Source organism: Ursus arctos, unplaced genomic scaffold (assembly GCF_023065955.2).
Source record: "Ursus arctos isolate Adak ecotype North America unplaced genomic scaffold, UrsArc2.0 scaffold_17, whole genome shotgun sequence".
Taxonomy (NCBI): Eukaryota; Metazoa; Chordata; class Mammalia; order Carnivora; family Ursidae; genus Ursus; species Ursus arctos.
In genome coordinates, this window is record NW_026622841.1 from 43,335,934 (window position 1) to 43,358,028 (window position 22,095).

Consider the following 22,095-nt stretch of genomic DNA (forward strand, 5'->3'; position numbering starts at 1 on the left):
ACTTTGAAAATAATTTCATATGTATTTATAAAATAGTTTATCCTATATAGAAGAAAAATCCATATTTTAAAAACATTAGAAATAAACAAGAGTAGAGATTTGCAAACAATTCCAGGGTTTAGTGAACAATCAAATGTTCTAATATCTTCACTACACTGATGATAAAACATGACAAAGTTACCAAGTTAAAATACTATAAGAAAAATTCTCACTGTTTAAAGGAGAGAGAATCTGAAGCAGACTTCTTGCTGAGCATGGAGCTCAACACGGAGCTTGATCCTGTGACCCTGATATCATGATCTGAGCCTAAATCAAGGGTTGGATGCTTAACCGACTGTGCCACCCTGGTGCCCCTCAAAATTCCCACTTTTAAATAAAACACTCTAAGGCAACATAACTGATGAAAAAAATCTAGTTGGTGCTTTTAAGCTTGTTAAGTGATTTTATAGAATGTCTGTGTAATTTAATTTAGGTAATTGGCAAAAAAGGAAGAACACTGGCATGTTTACTCTCCTAACATTATTCAAGTAGAAAAATCTTCCCAAAAAAATTCTTTGGGTTAATTTATAATTTCTGTGATTAAGGAACAGTCCTTGTTCTGAGCTGTTCTGTAAAGGTGGAATTTTACTAAATGGAAAACATTCCTAGAAATACATAACTACACTCACTCTATAGTTTTATTGTTTTTAAAAAAGCTTAGGTATTTCACAAGAAATTTAGCAATTTTCCATTATATTAATTGACAAGTTTGTGCTTAATTATTAAGGACTGAAAATACCAAATAGTTACTCCCAGAATTCTCCTTGAAAGCAGAGGCTGACAAACTAAATTTTTTTTTTAAGATTTTTTATTTATTTATTTGACAGAGATAGAGACAGCCAGCGAGAGAGGGAACACAAGCAGGGGGAGTGGGAGAGGAAGAAGCAGGCTCACAGCGGAGGAGCCTGATGTGGGGCTCGATCCCATAACGCCGGGATCACGCCCTGAGCCGAAGGCAGATGCTTAACTGCTGTGCCACCCAGGCGCCCCTGACAAACTAAATTTGAACTCTTTTGTATATATAAAAGTTTGATGGGAATACAGTCTTGCCTATTTGTTTATGTATTCTCTATGGCTGCTCTTGCAATGTAGTAAGAGTTGAGCAAGTGACACAAACCACATGACCCACAAAGTGGCAAATATTTACTATCTGGCCTTTTGCAGAAAAAAATTGCCCATCCCTGTCCTAAATGATCAAATTGTTCTTTCAATGCTAAAAACTTTCCTATCATATAATGAAAGTGTAAGTCAAGTTAGAAATAAAATTTGTTGGGGGGGGGGTGAGAACTGATAAAGCTAAGTATTTACTTCTACTCTACCAAAGCTCTAGGTAATTATATGGTTACATGGAGTCAATACCAGCAAGCTCCCCAAGCCATTACAGGAAAGTATCATGCTTGTTCCAAAATTAAGAAACTGGCTCCTGTACAGTACACAATACATATGCAAAGAAGAGACTGAAAGACAGAGTAAGAAAGAGATGGAAGGAAAAAGGAAAAGGAGTGGGGGGGGTGGGGAGAAAAGTCAAATAAACAAGCAAACATTTTACCATTAGCTCTTCTGAATTCCTATTCTTTTGGACTGCTTATAAATTCTAGTTTTTCATAATAAAAGAAAGATAACAGAGGGGCTCCTGGGTGGCTCAGTCAGCTGAGTGTCTGACAAGTGACTTTGGCTCACGTCATGATCTGGAGCCCCACTGTTGGGCTCAGGGCAGAGTCTGCTTGAGATTCTCTCTCTCTCTCTGCCCCTTCCCCCACTCACACACTTGCTCTCTCTCTAATAAATAAATCTTAGAAAAAAGAAAGATAATAGATACCCAAGTTATGTTAGAAATGAAAAAAATGGTAATTTGTATAGTATATAGTAGAAGCTCAAATATTTACTATTTTGTGAAATAGATTTAAAATATGTAATAGTAAGGTACTTTGTAGTCCTTAAAAATACTATGGGTATAAATCAGAAATCAGAAACCTTCACATTTCTGTGTTAGGGCTTCAACATAAAATACAAAGATCCTTACTAAAGTATATTCAAAGGTCACTAGTATTAATCTCCCAAATTTGATAAGTGATGTGATGAAGAAGGTACTCCAAAAGTCCCAGGGTTAGGACACATGCAATGAGATAATTCACATGCAATAATCTCTCTCCAAACTGTCTTGTTTTTCAGTCAATGTGGGGAGAATGTAGTCTTTCATGTTCCTGCAAGATTGGTACTAAACAACAACAAAAAAGCTGTGTGGCTCCAGAACAAAACTGGAACATTCTCTTCCATTTCCTTCTACACACTGCAGCCATCTAGTAACTACTCGTGGACCTTGGGAAAAACCTAGTATTTTAATTTAGATCTTTTAGGGTAAGGATGAGTTTGAATTTCAGGGTTGAGAGAAGAAAAAAAGGAACTTACTCTCTATTTCTATGTTTCACAATACTTGGCAGTTTCTAGATTTCATAAACATGAACTTGTAATATATGCATGCATTTGTATACATATGTGCCTAGTCCAACCAAGAAAGGCACAGGATGGAAAAAGAATAGTACATCATATGTACAAATCCACATAAAAATATACACATCTTTCTCCCACTAAGAAATATAAGTAAAATATTAAGTTTTATTATCTAAACCAAAAACCATAGGTTATGATTTAAGTTAATAGTTCTTAAAATGAAATACTTCTTTCTATAACACCCATGAAATCCTGATTAATTCCAGAGCTTTATTTAAGCCTGAGTTCCAGGAAAACCAACCCAGGCTGTCTCTTTTGATAACACTTTCCCTGGAACAGACAGTCCTCTTAGGTCAATAATCTTAAGTCTGCACTTACCAATGTCTAAAATTCTCTTTTGCAGAGCTCCAATGAAAAGAAATGGTTCATCTTTACATGACTGAACAAGTGTGCCAACCAATCCAGAGTTTGTTGCTAAGATGCAGGCATTTTCTTCACTGAGGTTGACCCCTGCCATGGATGTCACATCATTGATGTCATCTTCATCTCTAAGAGGAAAGAAAGATAGCTTTTTGGTGGTGGTGGTGGTGGTTGATGTGTATATTAATGATTTAAGAGAGCAAAGAATTACAGATATCTCCTTATAACTGAAGACATTATTTTCCTCAATTCATCCAAGCAGGAGAACTGAAGAATAGCTATCTTTCCCTGGAAGCCTTTAAAAATTAATTGGTGTGTCTAACCACTAGTGTATATTTAATATCAGAGAGATGAATCAGAAGCAACTTTGTCTTCTACTGCCCATTTCTCCATCTTTCAGTTTAGTAAATGGATACACCAACAGGGACTTGGGGGTTAACTAAGTTATCCACAAATGTCCTGCAATGAGAGACAAAGAAACTAAAACAGACTTCTTTGTTTTCATCCAAGATGATTAAAAGCCCATCAGATTTCCCCAGTGCACTCTACTGTTCCACTGAGGTTCAGGAGAAATCCACTGATCCAGAAAGATCAGTACCCACATAAAGACCCTTGAGAAGAAGTTTTCTTGACTAGTTATTCTGAAACCAAATGGTTAAAACTAGTTTTGATTTTCTGCTTCAGACTTTTGGTGTGTTCCATCTGTACCAATTGAATTCATTAAACCACATCCTCGAGCAAATGGCTGCAAAGGGTCTACATATAAAATTACACACACACACGTACTAACATGACACACACATATATATTAAAAAAACAAAAAATATGTTTGAGCTCCTTGCATTGTACCAGCAAAATTAAATAGTTGTTTTTATCTAACAGGATTGCTACATGGCTACAGTGCTAAGATTAATATATATGTTTAAGGATAGAGAAGAAAGCAAGAAAAGAAATACAAGAATTTCCTCACAGCATCCTTATCACCATATGTAATAACAAGCACGTTACCGATCATAACTCATCTACCAATGCATAACATAATTTACACAAACATGATTATATAAAAAAAGATGCTGCTTCTCTTTATTGCATGGGACAAATGGTATATCATGTGGTCTCACGTCAATAGATTTAAATTATGAAACTCCCTGTGGTAATGCATTTGTGCATGAGAAAGGGAAATAAATTATAATTGTCAAGCACTCAAGGAATGAAGGCCTCTGGTGTTCCACTTTAAAAAGCAACACATTAGGAGTGAAGGGGAAAGAGCCCATGCTCAAACATACATAAGAGATTTAAAAAAAAAAAAAAAAACCTAAGTAAAAGAAAGAAAGAAAGCTAAACACAGTTGAAAGTGAAGAGATAGAACAATGGTCTTATAATCTGAACAGTGGATTTAGAAGCCTACCATTAAAAGGTGTGTCCTTACAATGGGAAAAAAACCTTACATTTAGTATCTCAAACCACCAAATAAAACATGCAATACTAAGAAAGTATACCAAAACAGTTGGACTCCACCGTATCAGAAGTCAGAAGTATTGTCAGAAGTATGGATGCCGAAAAAATGGCTCTAAGAATCATTCTGCCACCTATGTAAATAAAGTATTTCCAGAAACATCTAAACATGTAAACATCTAAAGTGTAAGAATGGTAAAAACCATAAACCCAAAGACAGACCAAGATCCAAGTAAAAAAATAAAAGGTCTTAGTAAAAAAAATTTTTAAAAAGCCATGTCTCATGGGAGCCTGGTGGGGTAAGTTGGTAGAACATGTGACTCTTGATCTTGGGGTTGTGAGTTGGAGCCCCATGTTAGGGGTAGAGATTACTTTAAAAAAAACAAAAACCAAACCAAAACAAAAACCCCACCATGTGTCAAGAGAATGAAAAGACAAGCCACAGACTAGGAGAAAATATTTGCAAAAGACATCAGATAAAGGACCATTATCCAAAATATACAAAGAACTCTTAAAACCCAACAATAAGAAAACATACAAACCAATTAAAAAACAGGCCAAAGATCTAATAGATGCCTCACCAAAGAAGATGTACAGGTGGCAAGTAAGCATATGAAAAGATGCTCCACATCCTTGTCATCAGAGAAATGCAAATTAAAATGAGATACCACCACACACCAATTAGAAAGGCCAAAATCCTAAACACTGACAACATCAAATGCTGATGGGGATGTGGAGCAACAGGAACTCTCATTCACTACTGACAGTAATACAAAATGGTACAGCCATTTTGGAAGACAATTTGGCAGTTTATTATAGAACTAAACATAATTTTACTGTACAACCCAGCAATCACATTCCTTGGTATTTACTCAAAAGAGTTGGAAATTTAAGTCCACACAAAAACTTATACACGGATGTTTAGAGCAGCTTCAGAGATAACTGACAAAACCTGAAAATAGCCAAGATGTCCTTCAGTAGCTAAGTGTATAAATAAACTGTGGTACATCCAGACAATGGAGCATTATTTAGTGCTAAAAAGAAATGAGATGTTACACCATGAAAAGACACAGAGGGGAACTTAAATGTAAATTATTACGTGAAAGAAGCCAATCCCAAAAGGCTACATGCTGTATGATTCCGACTACAGGGCATTCTGGAAAAGGCAAACAATGGAGGCAGAACACAGAGAATTTTTATGGCAGTAAAACTACTCAGTATGATACTATAATGTTGGATACACACCATTATACATTTGGGTGTTTTTTTTTTAAAGATTTACTTATTTAACTGAGAGAGACAGAGAAAGAAGAAGAAGCAGGAGGAGGAGCAGAGGGAGAGGGAGAGGGGAAGCAGGTTTCCAGCTGAGTGTGGAGCAGGGCTCAATCTCATGACTCTGAGATCATGACCTGAGCTGAAACCAAGAGTTGGAGCCACCCAGGTGCCCCCGACTATACATTTGTTAAAACCCATAAAATGTACTACACCAATAGCAAACTGTAAACTATGGGCTTTGAGGGTTAATGACTCGCCAGTGCGGGTCTGTCAACTGTAACAAATGGACCACTCTGGTAGGGGATGTTAATAATGAGGGAGGCTATGCATGTGTGGGATTAGGGGGAATTCTCTATCTTCTGTCAATTCTGCTGTGAACCTAACCTGCTTTAATAAACAAAACCTACCAAAAAAAAAAAAGTCAACTACGCATCAATGAAGAGCTAGTTCACTATAAAACAGAGACCCAACCAGTTACTTAACACCTTCAGGATTCAAATTTTTTTAAAAAATGAGTAACTTAGATTAGGTACTTTCTAAAGTCCCTCTCAGCCACTTAAAAGAATGAAGCAGCTCTCTTTGACCTGATACAGAACAACAGCCAAGGTGTACTATGAAGTGCAAAAAAAAAATGAGGTAAAAAGATTGCACCTGGGGGGAGAAAAAGATACACACACACACACACACACACACACACACACACATTGGTATAACAGATCTCTGGAAAGATACATGAGAAATTCTCCTCTGGAGAGGGAAATAGGGAAGTGGGGACAAAAAAGACTTACTTTATACAATAGTATACTCTTTTCTACCTCTTGAATGTTGTACTATATACATGGATTACCCAATCAAAATGATTAGTGGTATTTAAAAAATAGTAAATAAATATTTAGGAAAAGAAAACTGGAAATAGAAAATATGATGAAGTTAAGACATGTAACTCCAACATTCCCTTAAAAAGAAAATCAGAATTGTTTAAGATACACAAAACGTGGCCTTTACACACATGCACAAAACACTAATGTTTACAATCTCAGATGTGTGTCAGGTACACAGGCCCTATAAACTGCAAATTGCTTCCATGGAGGGTTCCTGCATAACTCCCGTTGAGATCTCACACACAGGCTGGAGAGACAAGCACCACGCATACTTACTACCAGTACTTAGCATAGTACTAGAATTGAACAGAATTCACCAATGAGGAGATAGTCCCATGTTTTTAAGAACCTTCTTGCAACCCGGGGCGCCTGGGTAGCGCAGTCGTTAAAGCGTCTGCCTTCGGCTCAGGGCGTGATCCCGGCGTACCGGGATCGAGTCCCACATCGGGCTCCTCCGCTGGGAGCCTGCTTCTTCCTCTCCCACTCCCCCTGCTGTGTTCCCTCTCTCGCTGGCTGTCTCTCTGTCACATAAATAAATAAAATCTTTAAAAAAAAAAAAAAAAAAAAAAAGAACCTTCTTGCAACCCTTCTCTGAAATAAGGAACTAACTGCCCTATAAGATTTGTTCTTGCCTGCCTTCCCTCCTCCTAGCTGGCCCCAAGCTGAACACAGCTCCCTCTAGTACGGCTGTCAGTTACTATGGTTACAGAGGGCAGCAGGAATAGAGGAAGACCCCCACTGAGGGAAGAGGAAAAGGTGCCAAAATAAACAGCACCCAAGCCATTTAAAACTTCCTCTAAGAAAGGAGGCAGACTGAAGGAAAGAAGAGTCAACACAGTGTAGTAGCAGCATTACCAATAAGGCTAAGATAGGTCGGACAGTAATAAAGGCGTTGATGTTGAAGCACAGTTATGATTCTAATTTGGTTTTAATTCCGAAGGAGAAGAAAATGAGAGTCCCCTAACTACATCTTCAAGTCTTCTGGTCTAATGCTGTGTCTTTTGATGAAGGTACTATGCAAAATAATCTGTTTTGTTTTGTTTTAAAAGATATACAAAAAGGGAAAAAAAATATATATATATATATTTTAAGGTTTTATTTATTTGACAGAAAGAGAGAGAACACGCAAGCAGGGGGAGTAGGAGAGGGAGAAGCAGGCTCACTGCTGAGCAGGGAGCCCGATGCAGGCTCAATCCCAGGACCCTGGGATCATAACCTGATCTGAAGGCAGATGCTTAACCAACTGAGCTACCCAGGCACCCACAAAAAGGAAATTTAATAGTGCCTTAGTAGAAAAAGCTTTCCAATTCAAGATTCTGTCAGGTATAATAAGTTACTGTGTAAAAATTAAAGAAGCATTACCCAATTATCATTAATGTCTTACATTCTGGCTTCTAAAACTGATCTAATTCCTTAGCTTTTGATAAAGCTGTTCACTGCTTGTGTCTGACTTCTTAAATCTCTTCCACCAAGGCGGTGGAAGATCTGAAGAGCCCCAGACTGATTCTTCTGAAGTAGAGGGAATCATATTATTTTCCTGTTCAAAAACCTCTCATGTTCCTAAGAACTTAACTCGATATTCAAGGTTTTCCAGGTAATGACCTTAATTTAGCACTCTTCCTTCCCATTACTATCACACAGCTCCTATTGATTCTGGCCTTGGTTCAGGCCATTCCCCACTTCAGGTTCTCATCTTCAAACTCCTGCTTTTATTGTCTTTCAGTTGTCAAAGCTTTAGCTATATTCCAGTCCTATTTCAAATGCCTAGTTTAGAAATCCTGGCTTAATTTGTTTTTATACTTTTGTTTTTATGCTTTTTTCCCTTACTTTCTGTTCTTATATTTTAAAAGCATTTGTCCAACTGCTACAACTTTTCAACTTCTGAGAGCACGTTGTATCTGTTATGGTAAGTTTTACTCTGTCTTCCATTCTAAACATCGGTGTGTTTCTCTTAAATGCCAACTAGACTTCTTTTATTGATTATATTCAATAAATATATTAAATATAATAAAGATTATATTATCTTCATTGCCTTTTTTCCTAGCAGAAATGGTAAATAGTTGAGGAATTTCCCTGCGTTCAGAACATGTGCTATTTATTTGTTACAATGTACTGAGAAGTAGAACAGTGGGTAAAAATGATGAGTCAAACTGCCCACAGTGCAATCCTGACTGCTAGTTATTATCTATGTGAAATAAAGCAAATTAATCTTTCTAGACCTGCATTGTCACTAAAATGAGGCAGTAGCAGTCCTTACATACTTGACTAAAGATTGAAGAAAGTAATTCATATCATGGAAAAAGGAATTAGTTTTTAATATAGAAAGAGTTCCTACAAATAACTAAGGAAAAATACCCATGATCCAATGGAAAAATGGACAAAGCACATGAATTTTCACTAAGAAAAAATTGAAAATGACTCAAATATTAGATGTTCTATTCTACTCATAAGAGAAATGTAAGATACAATTTTTCACCTATTAGACTAGCAAAAACTATTAAAGTTCATCAGAACATGTGAAAATATGCTACCATAAGCTTTGTTGCTCAGTGTAATTTGTAAATTTAACCTCCATGGAGAGTTATTTGATATTACCTGACAATTTAAAATAAATAAGCTCAGGGCACCTGTGTGGCTCAGTTGGTTAAGTGTCTGCCTTCAGCTCAAGTCATGATTGCAGGGTCCTGCGATGAAGCTCCACATCGGGCTCCCTGCTCAGTGGGGAGTCTGCTTCTCCCTCTCCCTCTGTGCTTGTGCTCTCTCTCTCTCTCTCTCAAGTAAATAAATAAAATCTTAAAAATAAATAAAAGTATGACTTCTTTTAAAATAAATAAAATAAAACAAAATAAAATAGATAGGCTCTTCTTTCTAGAAATTAAGTGAAATAATAGTCACTGCGGCTTTGCTTCCCTAGTACAAAACACTGGAAATATCCTAAATATCCACCATTATGTAACTTTGTTAAAAATCTCAAATCACAAAGACTATACACTGATATAGAACCATCTCCAAGATTTATTACTACTAAGTTGTAAAAAAACAAAATGTAAAACATTATGTAGTGTATAATACCATCTGTGTTGAGAAGATTACATCTAGAAAGACACGCAAGAAATTGCTAACAGTGGTTGGCTCTAGAATGGGAACCTGGGTAGCAAAGAGAGAAAAAGAAGCAAGGGAGAACCTTATTTTTCCACTGTATAATCTTTCTTCCTTTCAAATATTGTACAAAATGTATATATTACCTGGTCGAATAAATAATTTGTTTAGAAAGCAGAAACAGAAAATTTTATTTTAAGAAGATTAAGTGCTTCCCTTAGATTACTAATCCCTGGTAAAATAACTTGGTCTTCAATACTCTTTTGGTAAACCCTTAGCTATAACCTCTCTATCACAGCCAGCACATAAACTTACACAACACCGTTTATTCTTCCTTCCATGCCTTTGTGAAGTTATTTTTCTCATGGGAAATTCCCTTTGTCTTTCCTCTTTTGACTCAAATGTAGCATAACATACTGGATTTCCCAAACTTTAGTGATTTTATTTTATTTTTTAAGAATTTATGTATTGGGGCGCCTGGGTGGTGCAGTCATTAAGCATCTGCCTTTGGCTCAGGGCGTGATCCCAGCATTCTGGGATCAAGCCCCACATCAGGCTTCTCCACTAGGAGCCTGCTTCTTCCTCTCCCACTCCCCCTGCTTGTGTTCCCTCTCTCGCTGGCTGGCTGTCTCTGTCAAATAAATATATAAAATCTTTAAAAAAAAAAAAGAATTTATGTATTTATTCATGAGAGAAAGAAAGGGAAAGAGAGAGAGAAGCAGGCTCCCCGCTGAGCACAGAGCCTGACACAGGGCTCAATTCCAGGTCCCCGGGATCATGACCCTAGCCGAAGGTAGATGCCCAACCAACTGAGCCACTCAGGCACTCAATGTTAGTGATTTTAAGAACCACCTGGGAGTACATTTAAAATACATGTCTCACAATCAAATACACACCTGCACAGCACCCACAATTTACATTCAGTAGGTCTAGGTTGGAGACCACAAACCTGGAATTTTTTTTTTAACAAACATACTTAAGTGATTGTGAGACCAATATACTCTGTGGACCACACTTGGAAAAATACTAAGTTATAAAGATTAACAGCACCAATTCTATAGTTAGAGATGAAGGTTTTAGCCCCTGATCTGACAATTATTAAAAGGATGACCTTGAACAAGTTTCTTCCCATCTCTACTCATCAATTCCCTTATCTATGGAAGTAAAAACTGTACCTCCTATATGATTTTGAATGAAAACTATACTAAGAAGCTACAACTGTATTAGAAATAAAAAATGAAGGGTGCCGGGGTGGCTCAGTTGGTTAAGGAGTCTGCCTTCGGCACAGGTCATGGTCCCGGAGTCCTGGGATCCAGCTCCACATCAAGCTCCCTGCTAGGCCGGGAGTCGGCTTCTCCCGCTCCCTCTCCTGCTCCCTCTGCCGCTCCCCCTGCTTGTGCTCTCATTCTCTCTCTTAAGTAAACAAATAAAATCTTAAAAAAATAAAATAAAATAGAAAATAAAATTAAATGAGTATTTAGGGGCACCTGGTTGGCTCAGTATGTGACTCTTGATCTTGGGGTCATGAGTTCAAACCCCATGTTGTGTATAAGATTACTTAAAAAATAAAATCTTTTTAATACAGTGGAATATTACTCAGGCATCAAAAATGCATTCTTACCACCTGCAACAATGTGAATAGAACTAGAGGGTATTACGCTAAGTAAGTCAATCACAGACAATTATTGTAGGATTTCACTCATATATGGAATTTAAGAAACAAAAAAGGATCATAGGGGAAGGGAGGGAAAAATAAAATAAGATGACATCAGAGAGGGAAATAAACCATAAGAGACTCTTAACTATAGGAAACAAACCGAGGGTTGCTGGAGGGGAGATGAGTGGGCGGATGGAGTAAACTGGGTGATGGGCATTAAGGAGGGCATGTGATGTAATGAACACTGGGTGTTATATGCAACTGATGAATCACTGAACTCTACCTCTGAAACTAAGAATACATTATATGTCAATAAATTGAATTTAAATAAAATAAAATTTAAAAATAAGTAAAATCTTTTAAAAAATGAGTATTCATTAAAAATAAAACCATTATATATTTACATAAATAACATTTTAATGAAAACCAACAATACCAAAATTAAAAAGTGATTAGTCAAAAGGGTGGCATTGTTTTCTATTTTTCTAATTTCTTTAAAATCTATTGATCCTCTTCACTTTGAATGGATCTTTTACTGATGCATAACTTTGTAACATTACATGTCAGTGATCTGAAAAATATTGGTGCACTGAGTTATACAGAACTTCCAAATTTAGGCTCATTATACATAATCTAAAATCACATGTTAATATGTGCACCAATCTAACCAGAAAATCTAAGTCTTGGGAAGATGTTAAGTTCACAGCAGCGTATACAAGTTTTCCAAATTTTTAATTTTTGCTTGAAAAGCTCAAACTTTATCACTGGCAAAAAATGCTGTCAGTTGTTTTCCCTGAAGTGACAGGCTCACTTTTTTCAGTTTCACAGAAATGTCAAATTCCCAAGTCTAAATAATCACAGTTTGTTTTTCAGTTGTTCTTTGTTCTTCCAAGTAAAAATGGTGCTCCATGAAAAAAGTGGTTAGTTTAGCTCACAACTGAAACATAAGCAGGGTGCCTGGGTGGCTCAGTGTCCAACTCTTGATTGTGGCTCAGGTCATGATGGGAGGGAGGTTGGCGGGATCGAACCTCCCCACCCCCTGCGCTTCAAAGGGAGTCTGCTTCTCTCCCTCTTCCTCTGCCCCTCCCCCCAATATGTGCGCACGCACGCGCTCTCTCTCTCAAAACACATAAGATCTTAATATATATATACATACATATATATATTATATATATGTATGTATATACACACACACACACACACACACACAAGCACTTGTCCTTCCTTGAAACAACCATGAAACTCTGGCATGCAGCAGAAGAGCTTTATGCAAACTTCCCATTTTGTCACACAATATTAAAAAGGTGTGTACTTAAGGATAGAGACTTAATAAAACAACAACAACAACAACAACAACAACAACAAAAAACCCACAAACCCCTGGCTTCTTTTCTTTTCTTTACTGCGAGTGTCTGAGGGTACAGAATAAATGGCTGCTAGCATAGTTTGGTACCCCTGCCTTGATTAATGTTAAGGTGCCAGCAGTTTTGCCACTGTGGCTTTTGAACCATCAATCAAATAATATACTGAAAAAGGCAAGTAACAACATCAACATCACCATCATTATTAAAACTGTTTTAATCTCACAGACCCCTTGAAAAAGTCTCAAGTTTCAATACTATTTTCTGTAGATCACATTTTGGGACCTGCTGGTCTATATTTATAGTTCCAAGCCTACAATGAACATCAGAAATACTATGAAGATTTTAAAAATAGAGATTTCTGCCAAGGTTCAGTCTCCAGAGATTTCATTCTGGATAAGCCCCCAAATCAACAATGTCAGTAAGTTCCCTGGGTAGTTTTTAAGTTGTTATCTATACTATATTAGCAATTATTTCCTTGTAAACTGTTTTGAAAGTGTCTACCCCCCCTTACTATATTTATATATTTTCAATTGAATAAATGTTAAGAGGTTTTTATTATAAATGATACTCTACCATTATCACTGCCTCTCGGCTTTGCTCTTTCTCAAAGATGCCCATGATATATAAATGAGATATGCCCTATCTCCTGCCCATGTAACTTCAACCTTTGCTTCATGGTGTATTTTCCTCTAATATCTAACATCTTTTCTTTCCAGTTCATTCTGCATCTAAGGACAAACATATTTTTTTTCCTAAACAGCATTTTACTATGACAAAATCTGACTAAAAACTTTGAAAGATTTCACAATTTCATCTCCCAAGTGTTCATTTATATAATTTCCCAGTAAAGAATGTTTAAGAACTTAATTTCTATCAAGATCAGCATAAGGCAACTCCTCCAAGAAGAGTATTTTGTTGAATTTTTACCCTAGATTTAGAGCTAATCCAGGCATAGCTTACACTGATGCTTCTTCTCTGTCTCCTTTGTCTTTCCAAGATGAGGAGGGTTTTTTGTTTTTGTTTTGTTTTGTTTTTTTTGTCACTAGAGGCTGTTTTCTAAGTCCCTGCTCTGGAAAGATTAACCATATATATTATGTCATATATTATAAACAACATATATTATTGATACATTTGTACATACAAGGAAAAGTAGAGTCTTTAGTAAGTACACGATGAAACAATTACATATGAAGCAAAGTGAACACATGTTTAATGAACACTAGAGAATCTGATTTCTGCAATATAAAAAAAAAGGACATTAAAGTTAATGGAGTAATATCGTCTATGACAATAGCATGTAACCTTGCCCTATATTATTTTCTAAGTGTGTTTTATTCATTTTTTTTAAAGATTTTATTTATTTATTTGGGAGGAAGAGAGAGAGAGAGAGAGAGAGAGCAGGGGGAGGGGCAGAGGGAGAAGCCTGCTCCCCGCTGAGCAGGGAGCCCAACGCAGGGCTCAATCCCAGGACCCTGGGAATACGACCTGAGCCAAAGACAGACACTTAAATGACTGAGCCACCTAGGAGCCCCTAAGAGTGTGTTTTACAGAAAAACTTTAAAAATGTCACACTAACCCCTAGCTGTTTGTTTATATTATCACTAACAGAAGTAATATATATGCATTATCCATCCGTATTTTATTTTTCTCTAAAATATAAGAACTATTTAAAAAAAGCTTAATCTTTAAGCATTATCATATCTTCAAAAAATCAACAATTCCTTATTATCATTAAATAGCTAGTCAGTTTAAATGAGGTTAACTATACAAACATGCAAAGGTACCAAATTATTTGTCAATTCTGACTCTGAAATGAGAAGAATAAAAGATGAATCTCTGGCACCCTCTGGTGTTTAAGTACTATATAGCTTCCCTTAGTCATCCCAGGTGTATTGAGAAGCCGAACAGAAAATACAATTCTCTCAGTCGAAAATGTCATGAACAAAAAAATTTTTTTTCAGTTAAACAAGTCGTTCTGAAAAAATAGGCAAATAACACTCTATGTTATTAAACCTCATCCAGTTAAGTCAAGACAAGATCTAATGGCATACACTATTACCTCCTCTTATTTAACAAAAGAGTCAACATCAAGGGTCTATTTCAAGGTTCATTTAACAACTGAAGTGACATTGATATTAAATATCAAAAAAAAACCCAAACTTAAGCTAAAAAAGCCATCACTTCAAAAAAGATATGCATAAACCACATATGACCAAAATTACTATAAAGCATACAAAATGAAAAATGTATCAGTGCAAAATTAAAAGATATCTTTAAAAATAGCTATGATTATAGACACTTCTGTTCTCTTTTTTAAAATTCATTATTTCAGCAAATATTTGAATGCTTATTATGAACCAGGCCTTGTTTTAAACATGAGGTATACCATCGTAAACAAAAATTACTGTGAACTCTCACAGAGATTTTTTTTTTTTTTAAAGATTTTATTTATTTATTTGACAGAGATAGAGACAGCCAGCGAGAGAGGGAACACAAGCAGGGGGGAGTGGGAGAGGAAGAAGCAGGCTCATAGTGGAGGAGCCTGATGTGGGGCTCGATCCCATAACGCCGGGATCACGCCCTGAGCCGAAGGCAGATGCTTAACTGCTGTGCCACCCAGGCGCCCCTCTCACAGCGATTTTAAAAGGAATGGGAAACACAAGGAATGGTAAACAAAAAACAAGATACTTTTAGATGAGTGCCTCAAAACAGCAGGTGTGACTGAAAAAGCTACTCTATGTTGGCTGCCTGAGCAGAGACTCTCTAATTAGGGAGATCACTTTTAAACTAAAATAAGAAGGACCAAGCCAAATGGAGACTGGAGGACAGAGAATCCAGGGAATATCACATCTAAAAACTGTACAGTGAGAACATGAGTATGTGTCTGAGGAACAAAAAGAAAGAGAACAAGGAGGCTGGGTCCCCGACACCACAGAATGTTATACCTGCAATGATCTGCTTACTTCTAGTTTTCCTGAATGTGAAAGAAACTTCTGTCTTGCGTATGTCACTGTTTTTTTTTAGCATTTCTATTATTTACAACCTTACTGAATTCTAACAAATGTAACTATGGTTCAAGATGGTTCACATCATAAAAAAGTCAATTCTCCCCCAAATTAACCTAATCACATAACCTCAAGACAAAATTTTCATAGAACTGCCCTGCTTATTCTAAAATTCATGTTTAGTAGAATAACAAAGGTAAAGTGGAGACATTTTTGATAAAAAGGGAATAAAGAGAGAGGATTTACTCTCTCAGAAAAATAAATAATGAAGGTATAATAACTGAATGCAAAAATATTAACACAGAAATAAAAACACAGCACTAAAATGAAATTCTAGAAATGTACCCTTATATGAACAATAATTTACTATAAGGTAAAGCTCACATCTCAAATCAGAAAAAGGATAATAAATTCTTCAGTAACTATTATTGAGACCAGCATTTCAACTGGGAAAAAGCTAATTTCTGCTACAGACATTTACAAAAATAAAGAATTATTGAAGATGTAAAGGTATATGTACACATGTGAGATGTGTGTGTATAGATATCTTGGAAGAAAATATGGAAGCACATCATTATGGACTTGGGATGAAGAAGGATTTTTTAGAATACAGTGAAATTCAAAAGCCATAAAGCATGAGAGTGATAAATCTAATACTGTGATTTAAAGTCTTCTAAAACCAAAAGAGTCTAAAAAGAAAGTTACCAGTAAAAAAAATTGGGAGAAAGATACTTATAACATACATAACAAAGAATTATTCTCCAATATATGTAAGTCTAGAAAGCAATAAGCATTCAACAGATAAATGAGCAAAAGTAATATGCTAGAAATTTCCCAGAGAAAATACTAATGGTTACATTTTTGCTTCAGGCAGTAAGTGGACTAGATTTACTGAGGAGAAATTACACGACATTCTAACCAGACCAGCATAAGACATTTTCATTCCAGTGCTGGGTGCACAGAAGTTGTCAAAAAAGTTGTCAGTAAAAATAAGCAACTCTAAAGGTAGAGCTGTCTTAGGGGCAATTGTGTGTGGCTGATACTAGTTTCTTGACCTCTGTTAAAGTGGAGAAATTGTATCTGAGGCTTCTGGGTTAAGTCAGGTTCCCTAGAACAGGTACTAAAGTGGTCCCAAGTCAACAATCATCCCTGGTTCCCATGAGAAAGTCACAAATCCACTCTGGAGTAAAGCAAACTCAACTTAGGTACTTAGGTTTAATCTGATCTACCCATCCAATGAGGTTTTATATTCAGAAATTATATTTTTTACTTTTTTTTTTTTTTTTTTTGAGAGAGCAGGTATGCACAAGGTGGGGGGGGGGCAGAAGGAGAGGGAAAGAGAGAATCCCAAGCAGGCTCCATGCCCAGCATGGAGCCCAATGCAGGACTTGATCTCAAGACCCTGAGATCATGACCTGAGCCAAAAATCAAGAGCCTGATGCTCAACTGACTGAGCCACCCAGGCGCCCCTACATTTTTCACTTCTAAATGTCCTTTTTCAAATCATGGTATTCATTTTTTAACAGAAAATTGTTCCCTGCTCATTTTTGTGATTCCACATTTTATTTCTATTTTATAAGAATTTTTAATATAATAATTTAACATAGTTTAAAATAATAAATTTTAACATTTAACACTGAGCCTGGGTGGCTCAGATGGTTAAGCATCTGCCTTCGACTCTGGTCATGATCCCAGGGTCCTGCGATCGAGCCCCGCGTTGGGCTCCCTGCTCGGCGGGGAGCCTGCTTCTCCCTCTCCCTCTGCTGCTCCCCCTGCTTGTGCTCTCTCTGTCAAATAAATAAATAAAATCTTTAAAAAAAATAATAACAATAATAATAATTTTTAACATTGAATATTTGATCATCCAATGTTTGTAGTCACTGGGGTTTCAAATGTGCTGCTATTTCATTGTAGTTTAACTCTCAGGGTAACTTTTCCTTATACGTTTCACTTTTGAAAGTGAACACATACATGGATACCAGAAAACCACGGAATGTCATTTTTAAAGTGCTGAAAGAAAAAAAAAAGTCAACCCATAATTCTACCATAATTCTATCACTCCTGACATCATTGTCTATATAAATAACCTAAGGAATCTAAAAGTTATCAGAAATATGATCCTAACAAGCCAATTAGCATAGGATTAAAGAAAAAAGCAATGTGTTTCTATACATTAGTAACAGAAAAGGCAATCACCAAAAATATTTATAATAGCAATTAAAAGGTAACCTAGGAATAAATCCAACAGATAAATGCATAAATTGTGTACAACCTGTATAGATAAAATTATATCACTTTATTGAAAGATGTTAAAGAAGGCATGCATAAATGAAGATATAAATCATTTTTATACATAGAAGGCTCAAATTATAAAGAAATCAGCTTAAGGACAGTGGGCTCAATGTTATTCCAATTCGAATTCCAGCAGACATTTTTGGTGGAATTTAACTAATACTTAAATTTTTATGGAACAGCAAAATCCCAAGAATAGCCAAGAACAGTGGAAGGGTGGGTTATGAAAGTGAAGTACAGAGAAGAAATAAAGGAAAAGCAGGTAAAGAAGATGCCTTAACAGACTTAAAACTTATTTTGAAGCTATAGTAAATTGAGAAGCATGCTACTGGAAATAAACAAATTAACCAATAAGATAAAACAGGGATGAAAAGATAAACTAAAAATAATAGATAGCCTAGACAAGACCCTAGATATGACATAGGAGATGCTACAGATCACTGAGGAAAGACAGAGTCTTCATTAAAGCTGCTGGAACAAATGATTATGACTATGGGAAAGAGAGAATTAAGATCCCTACCCTACATCATAAGAAAATTAAACCCTGTTGACCAAGATTTAAATACAAAAAGTAAAATTTCAAAACTTTTAGAACACTATAGAGGAGACTATCTTTATGACTGATACCAAGGAGGATAAAACCTCATAAGCAATTCATATAAGAAATTGCTAAATTCAACTACTTTCTTAAAAAATACAACTACTTTAAAATGAAGAACTTCTGTTCATCAAAATATACTATAAAGTGTACTGAAAACACTAACTCCAATAAATATTGGCAATACAGAAAAGTATAAAGAATTACACTAGGACTTCTGCTTAGTTGTAGACTGTCACTTATAACAGACAATTGTTCTGATTAAGAAAAACTAACAAAGCCAAAACATTTTTTAAAGTTTCTTTGAAGGCAGAGAAGTGCCGAGGAAACCAGGTCTTGAGGAGCCACAGTCCCAAGAGAAGAGAACCTCACCATTGGAAACCCAATTTTCTCCATGTTGTTTTTCCTTTGGGCATGTGCAAATTCTTGATGTGGAAGAAGACACTAAGAAGCCACAGAGAGGGGACACCTGGGTGACTCAGTCGGTTAAGCGTCTGCCTTTGGCTCAGGTCATGATCCCAGGATCCTGGGATTGAGTCCTGCATTGGGCTCCTTGCTCAGCAGGGAGCCTGCTTCTCCCTCTGCCTGCCATTCCCCCTGCTTGTGTGCTTGCGCGTGCTCTCTCTCTCTGGTAAATAAATAAATAAAATCTTAAAAAAAGGAAAAAGAAAAAAAAAAAGCCATGGAGAGGGCACCTACTAAGAAGTAGAAAAGCCAAGAGAGCATTAGGCAATCTCATGATGATGGAGAGACAGAAAGTTAGAGTTCAAGGTTTCTGAGGCTGCCAATTTTCAGGGTATAGGCCATGATCCTATAAAAGAACTGAGGCACAAAGAAGCAGACTTGACAATGTGTGATGAATTTTCATCCAAGCACTGAACACTGAAGCTCTGCAAAAGAAAAGTCAAAGAAGCCAAGAAAAAAGCTTACGAAGAGCACTCTGAGAAGGATTCTGGGAGACAGCAGAAGAGCATCAGTAATCTGTCTGGCGTAACTATTTTGGAACTTTTGAATCTTTTGAAGGCTTCCAACTTCCAGGGGAAGGCTTGTAAGATAAATTGGGTTTTTCATCAATTTCAGCTGTTAGTTTGGCAAGGGCTACCCATCCCTGAGCTCCAGCCCTGAGGCAAACAGCTATGCACATGTATTAGAGCTGTCTGCACGCAGCTTGTGGCAACTGGGGGGGGAGGGGAACTGTCCTCCAAACATCAGGAACATGTGCTCAGATCACTTATTGTTGCTTCTAATCTCAGAGGTGCAGACTATGAGGTGGGTGGCCATTTGCTGCTACTCCTCCCTCTGTTGCAAGGCCCTCATCCTCTAGCCAGAGTGACTTCTAAGGCATTTAAAGGGTCAGTCCCACTTTCCCCCATCCCCTTATTTTCCTCTTTTGGAAGCCAGATATGAAAGATTAGGACATTCAACAAAGGCAACTGCATATACAAGGGAAATGATAAAGACCAGACATACCCTGGGAAAATAAAAAGCTAAAAACAATCCAAGATCTAAAGTTTATACCTCAAGTTGATGCTACAACAAAAACAAAACACACACACACACAAACAAAAGACAGCAAGCCCTAGGGAATGGGAAGAATCTGATTTCCAGAGATGCCACATTATTAGATTCAAATGTCCAATTTTCAACAGAAAATTGTGAGACACACAAAGAAACACGAAAGTATGACCAATTAAAAGGAAAAAATAATCCACAGAAACTATTCCTGAAAAAGACCCAGCAATAGATGTATTAGACAAAGACTTTAAAACAACTGTTTTAAAGATGTTCAAAATACAAAAGGAAGATATGAGGAGAGTAAAGAAAAGGATGTATGACCAAAATGGAAATAACAATAAAGAGAAAACCTAAGGGGCGCCTGGGTGGCTCAGTGGGTTAAGCATCGACATCGGCTCAGGTCATGATCTCAGGGTCCTGGGATTGAGCCCCACGTCAGGCTCCCTGCTCAGCTGGGAGTCTGCTTCTCCCTCTCCGCCTATTTGTGTTCTCTCTCTCTCAAATACATAAAATCTTAAAAAAAAGAAAGAAAGAAAGAAAGAAATGAAAAAGAAACCAAAAAGAAATTCAGAAGCTGAAAAGCACAATAACTAAAATGAAAAATTCACAGAAAGGTTCAAAGGCAGATTAGGGAAGGCAAATAAAGAATCCATGAACTTGAAGATAGGGAAAATGGATATTATTGAGAATGAGGAGCAGACAGAAAAAAGATTGAAGAAAAGTGAACAGAACCTACAAGGACTGGTGGGAAACCACCAGATGGTCAAACACATGTATTATGGGGTCAGAAGGTGAAGAAAGGGACAGAGAATATTTAAAGAAATAATGGCTAAACACATCCCAAATTTGAGGAATAACATCAACTTAAACATCCAAGAAACTAAAAAACACCCAAGCAAGGTCATCTCAAAGAAACCCGCACTCAGACACATAATCAAACTTTCAAAAGACAGAGAAACTTGAAAGCAGAGAGAGAAAAACAACTCATCACATAGATGGTAGTGTCTCCCTCTATATGGTATTGGGAAAAGTGGATGTTACAGAACTTATCTTATTAGCACAGTACCTGGCACGCTGTAAGTTTAAATAAATATTACCGAAATGACAATAACTGCTAAGTTATTACCTTTTAAATAAGCCTCTAAACTGATAGGTCAAAAGAATATCTAAGACTGAAGATACTTTCATTTCTGAAGAATAACTGAGAAATGCCTCTTGACACTCCTAATAGACAAGATGGATTAAGACCAGAATGATAACACAATGACTAGCACAGAGCAGACAACAAATACTGGTTAAATGGATTAGCAACATGTTGAGAAAAAAAAATCATACCGAAGAGTTGGTTAATCTATCAGCATCACCCTAGAAGGTGGGCTAGAGTGTAAAGCTTTGTCTTTCACTTTTTTTTTAAAGATTTATTTATTTGAGAGAGAGGGGGGAGAGAGTGAGCGAGCGCATGTGCGCACGGTGGGGAGGGCAGACGGAGAGGGAGAGAATCTCAAGCAGACTCCCTGCCGAGCATGGAGCCTAACTCGGGGCTCGATCATGACGTAAGGAGTTGGTCACTTATTTAACTGACTGAGCCACCCAGGCAGCCTATCTTTCACTCTTGAATAGATACTAATGTCATCCATACAAACAAAACCTGCAATAAACCAACTAAATCTAACATACATGTACAGAATATGCTATCTGAACAAAAGCAAATATATTCTTCAAGTGCACATGAGACATTTTCCAGGGTAGACCATATATTGGGTCACAAATGAAATCTAAGTAGATTTAAAAAGATCACATAGCTTCTCTGATAACAATGGGATGAACTCAGAATCCACAGCAGAAAATAAAACTGCCAAATTAACAGATTTATGGAAATTAAACATACTCTTCAATAATCAATAGATCAGAGAAGAAATCCAAAGAGAAATTAGAAAAGACTTAGACAATGAAAATGAAAACACAACATACCAAACTTTATAGGAAGCTGCAAAGAAGTGCCAAGGAAATTTATAGCTATAAATAATTACATTAAAAAAAAAGA

At 36.6% G+C, this 22,095-nt stretch overlaps 1 protein-coding gene across 1 annotated transcript in view; it reads right to left on the reverse strand.

The window, feature by feature from the left end:
- Positions 1 to 22,095, reverse strand: part of TAF4B (TATA-box binding protein associated factor 4b) — a 127,278-nt gene that overhangs the window by 61,064 nt on the left and 44,119 nt on the right. Inside the window, exon 10 of the mRNA XM_026496135.4 lies at positions 2,869 to 3,038. Within this exon, the coding sequence (XP_026351920.2) occupies positions 2,869 to 3,038 (170 nt within the window). The remainder of the gene's footprint in view (positions 1 to 2,868; positions 3,039 to 22,095) is intronic.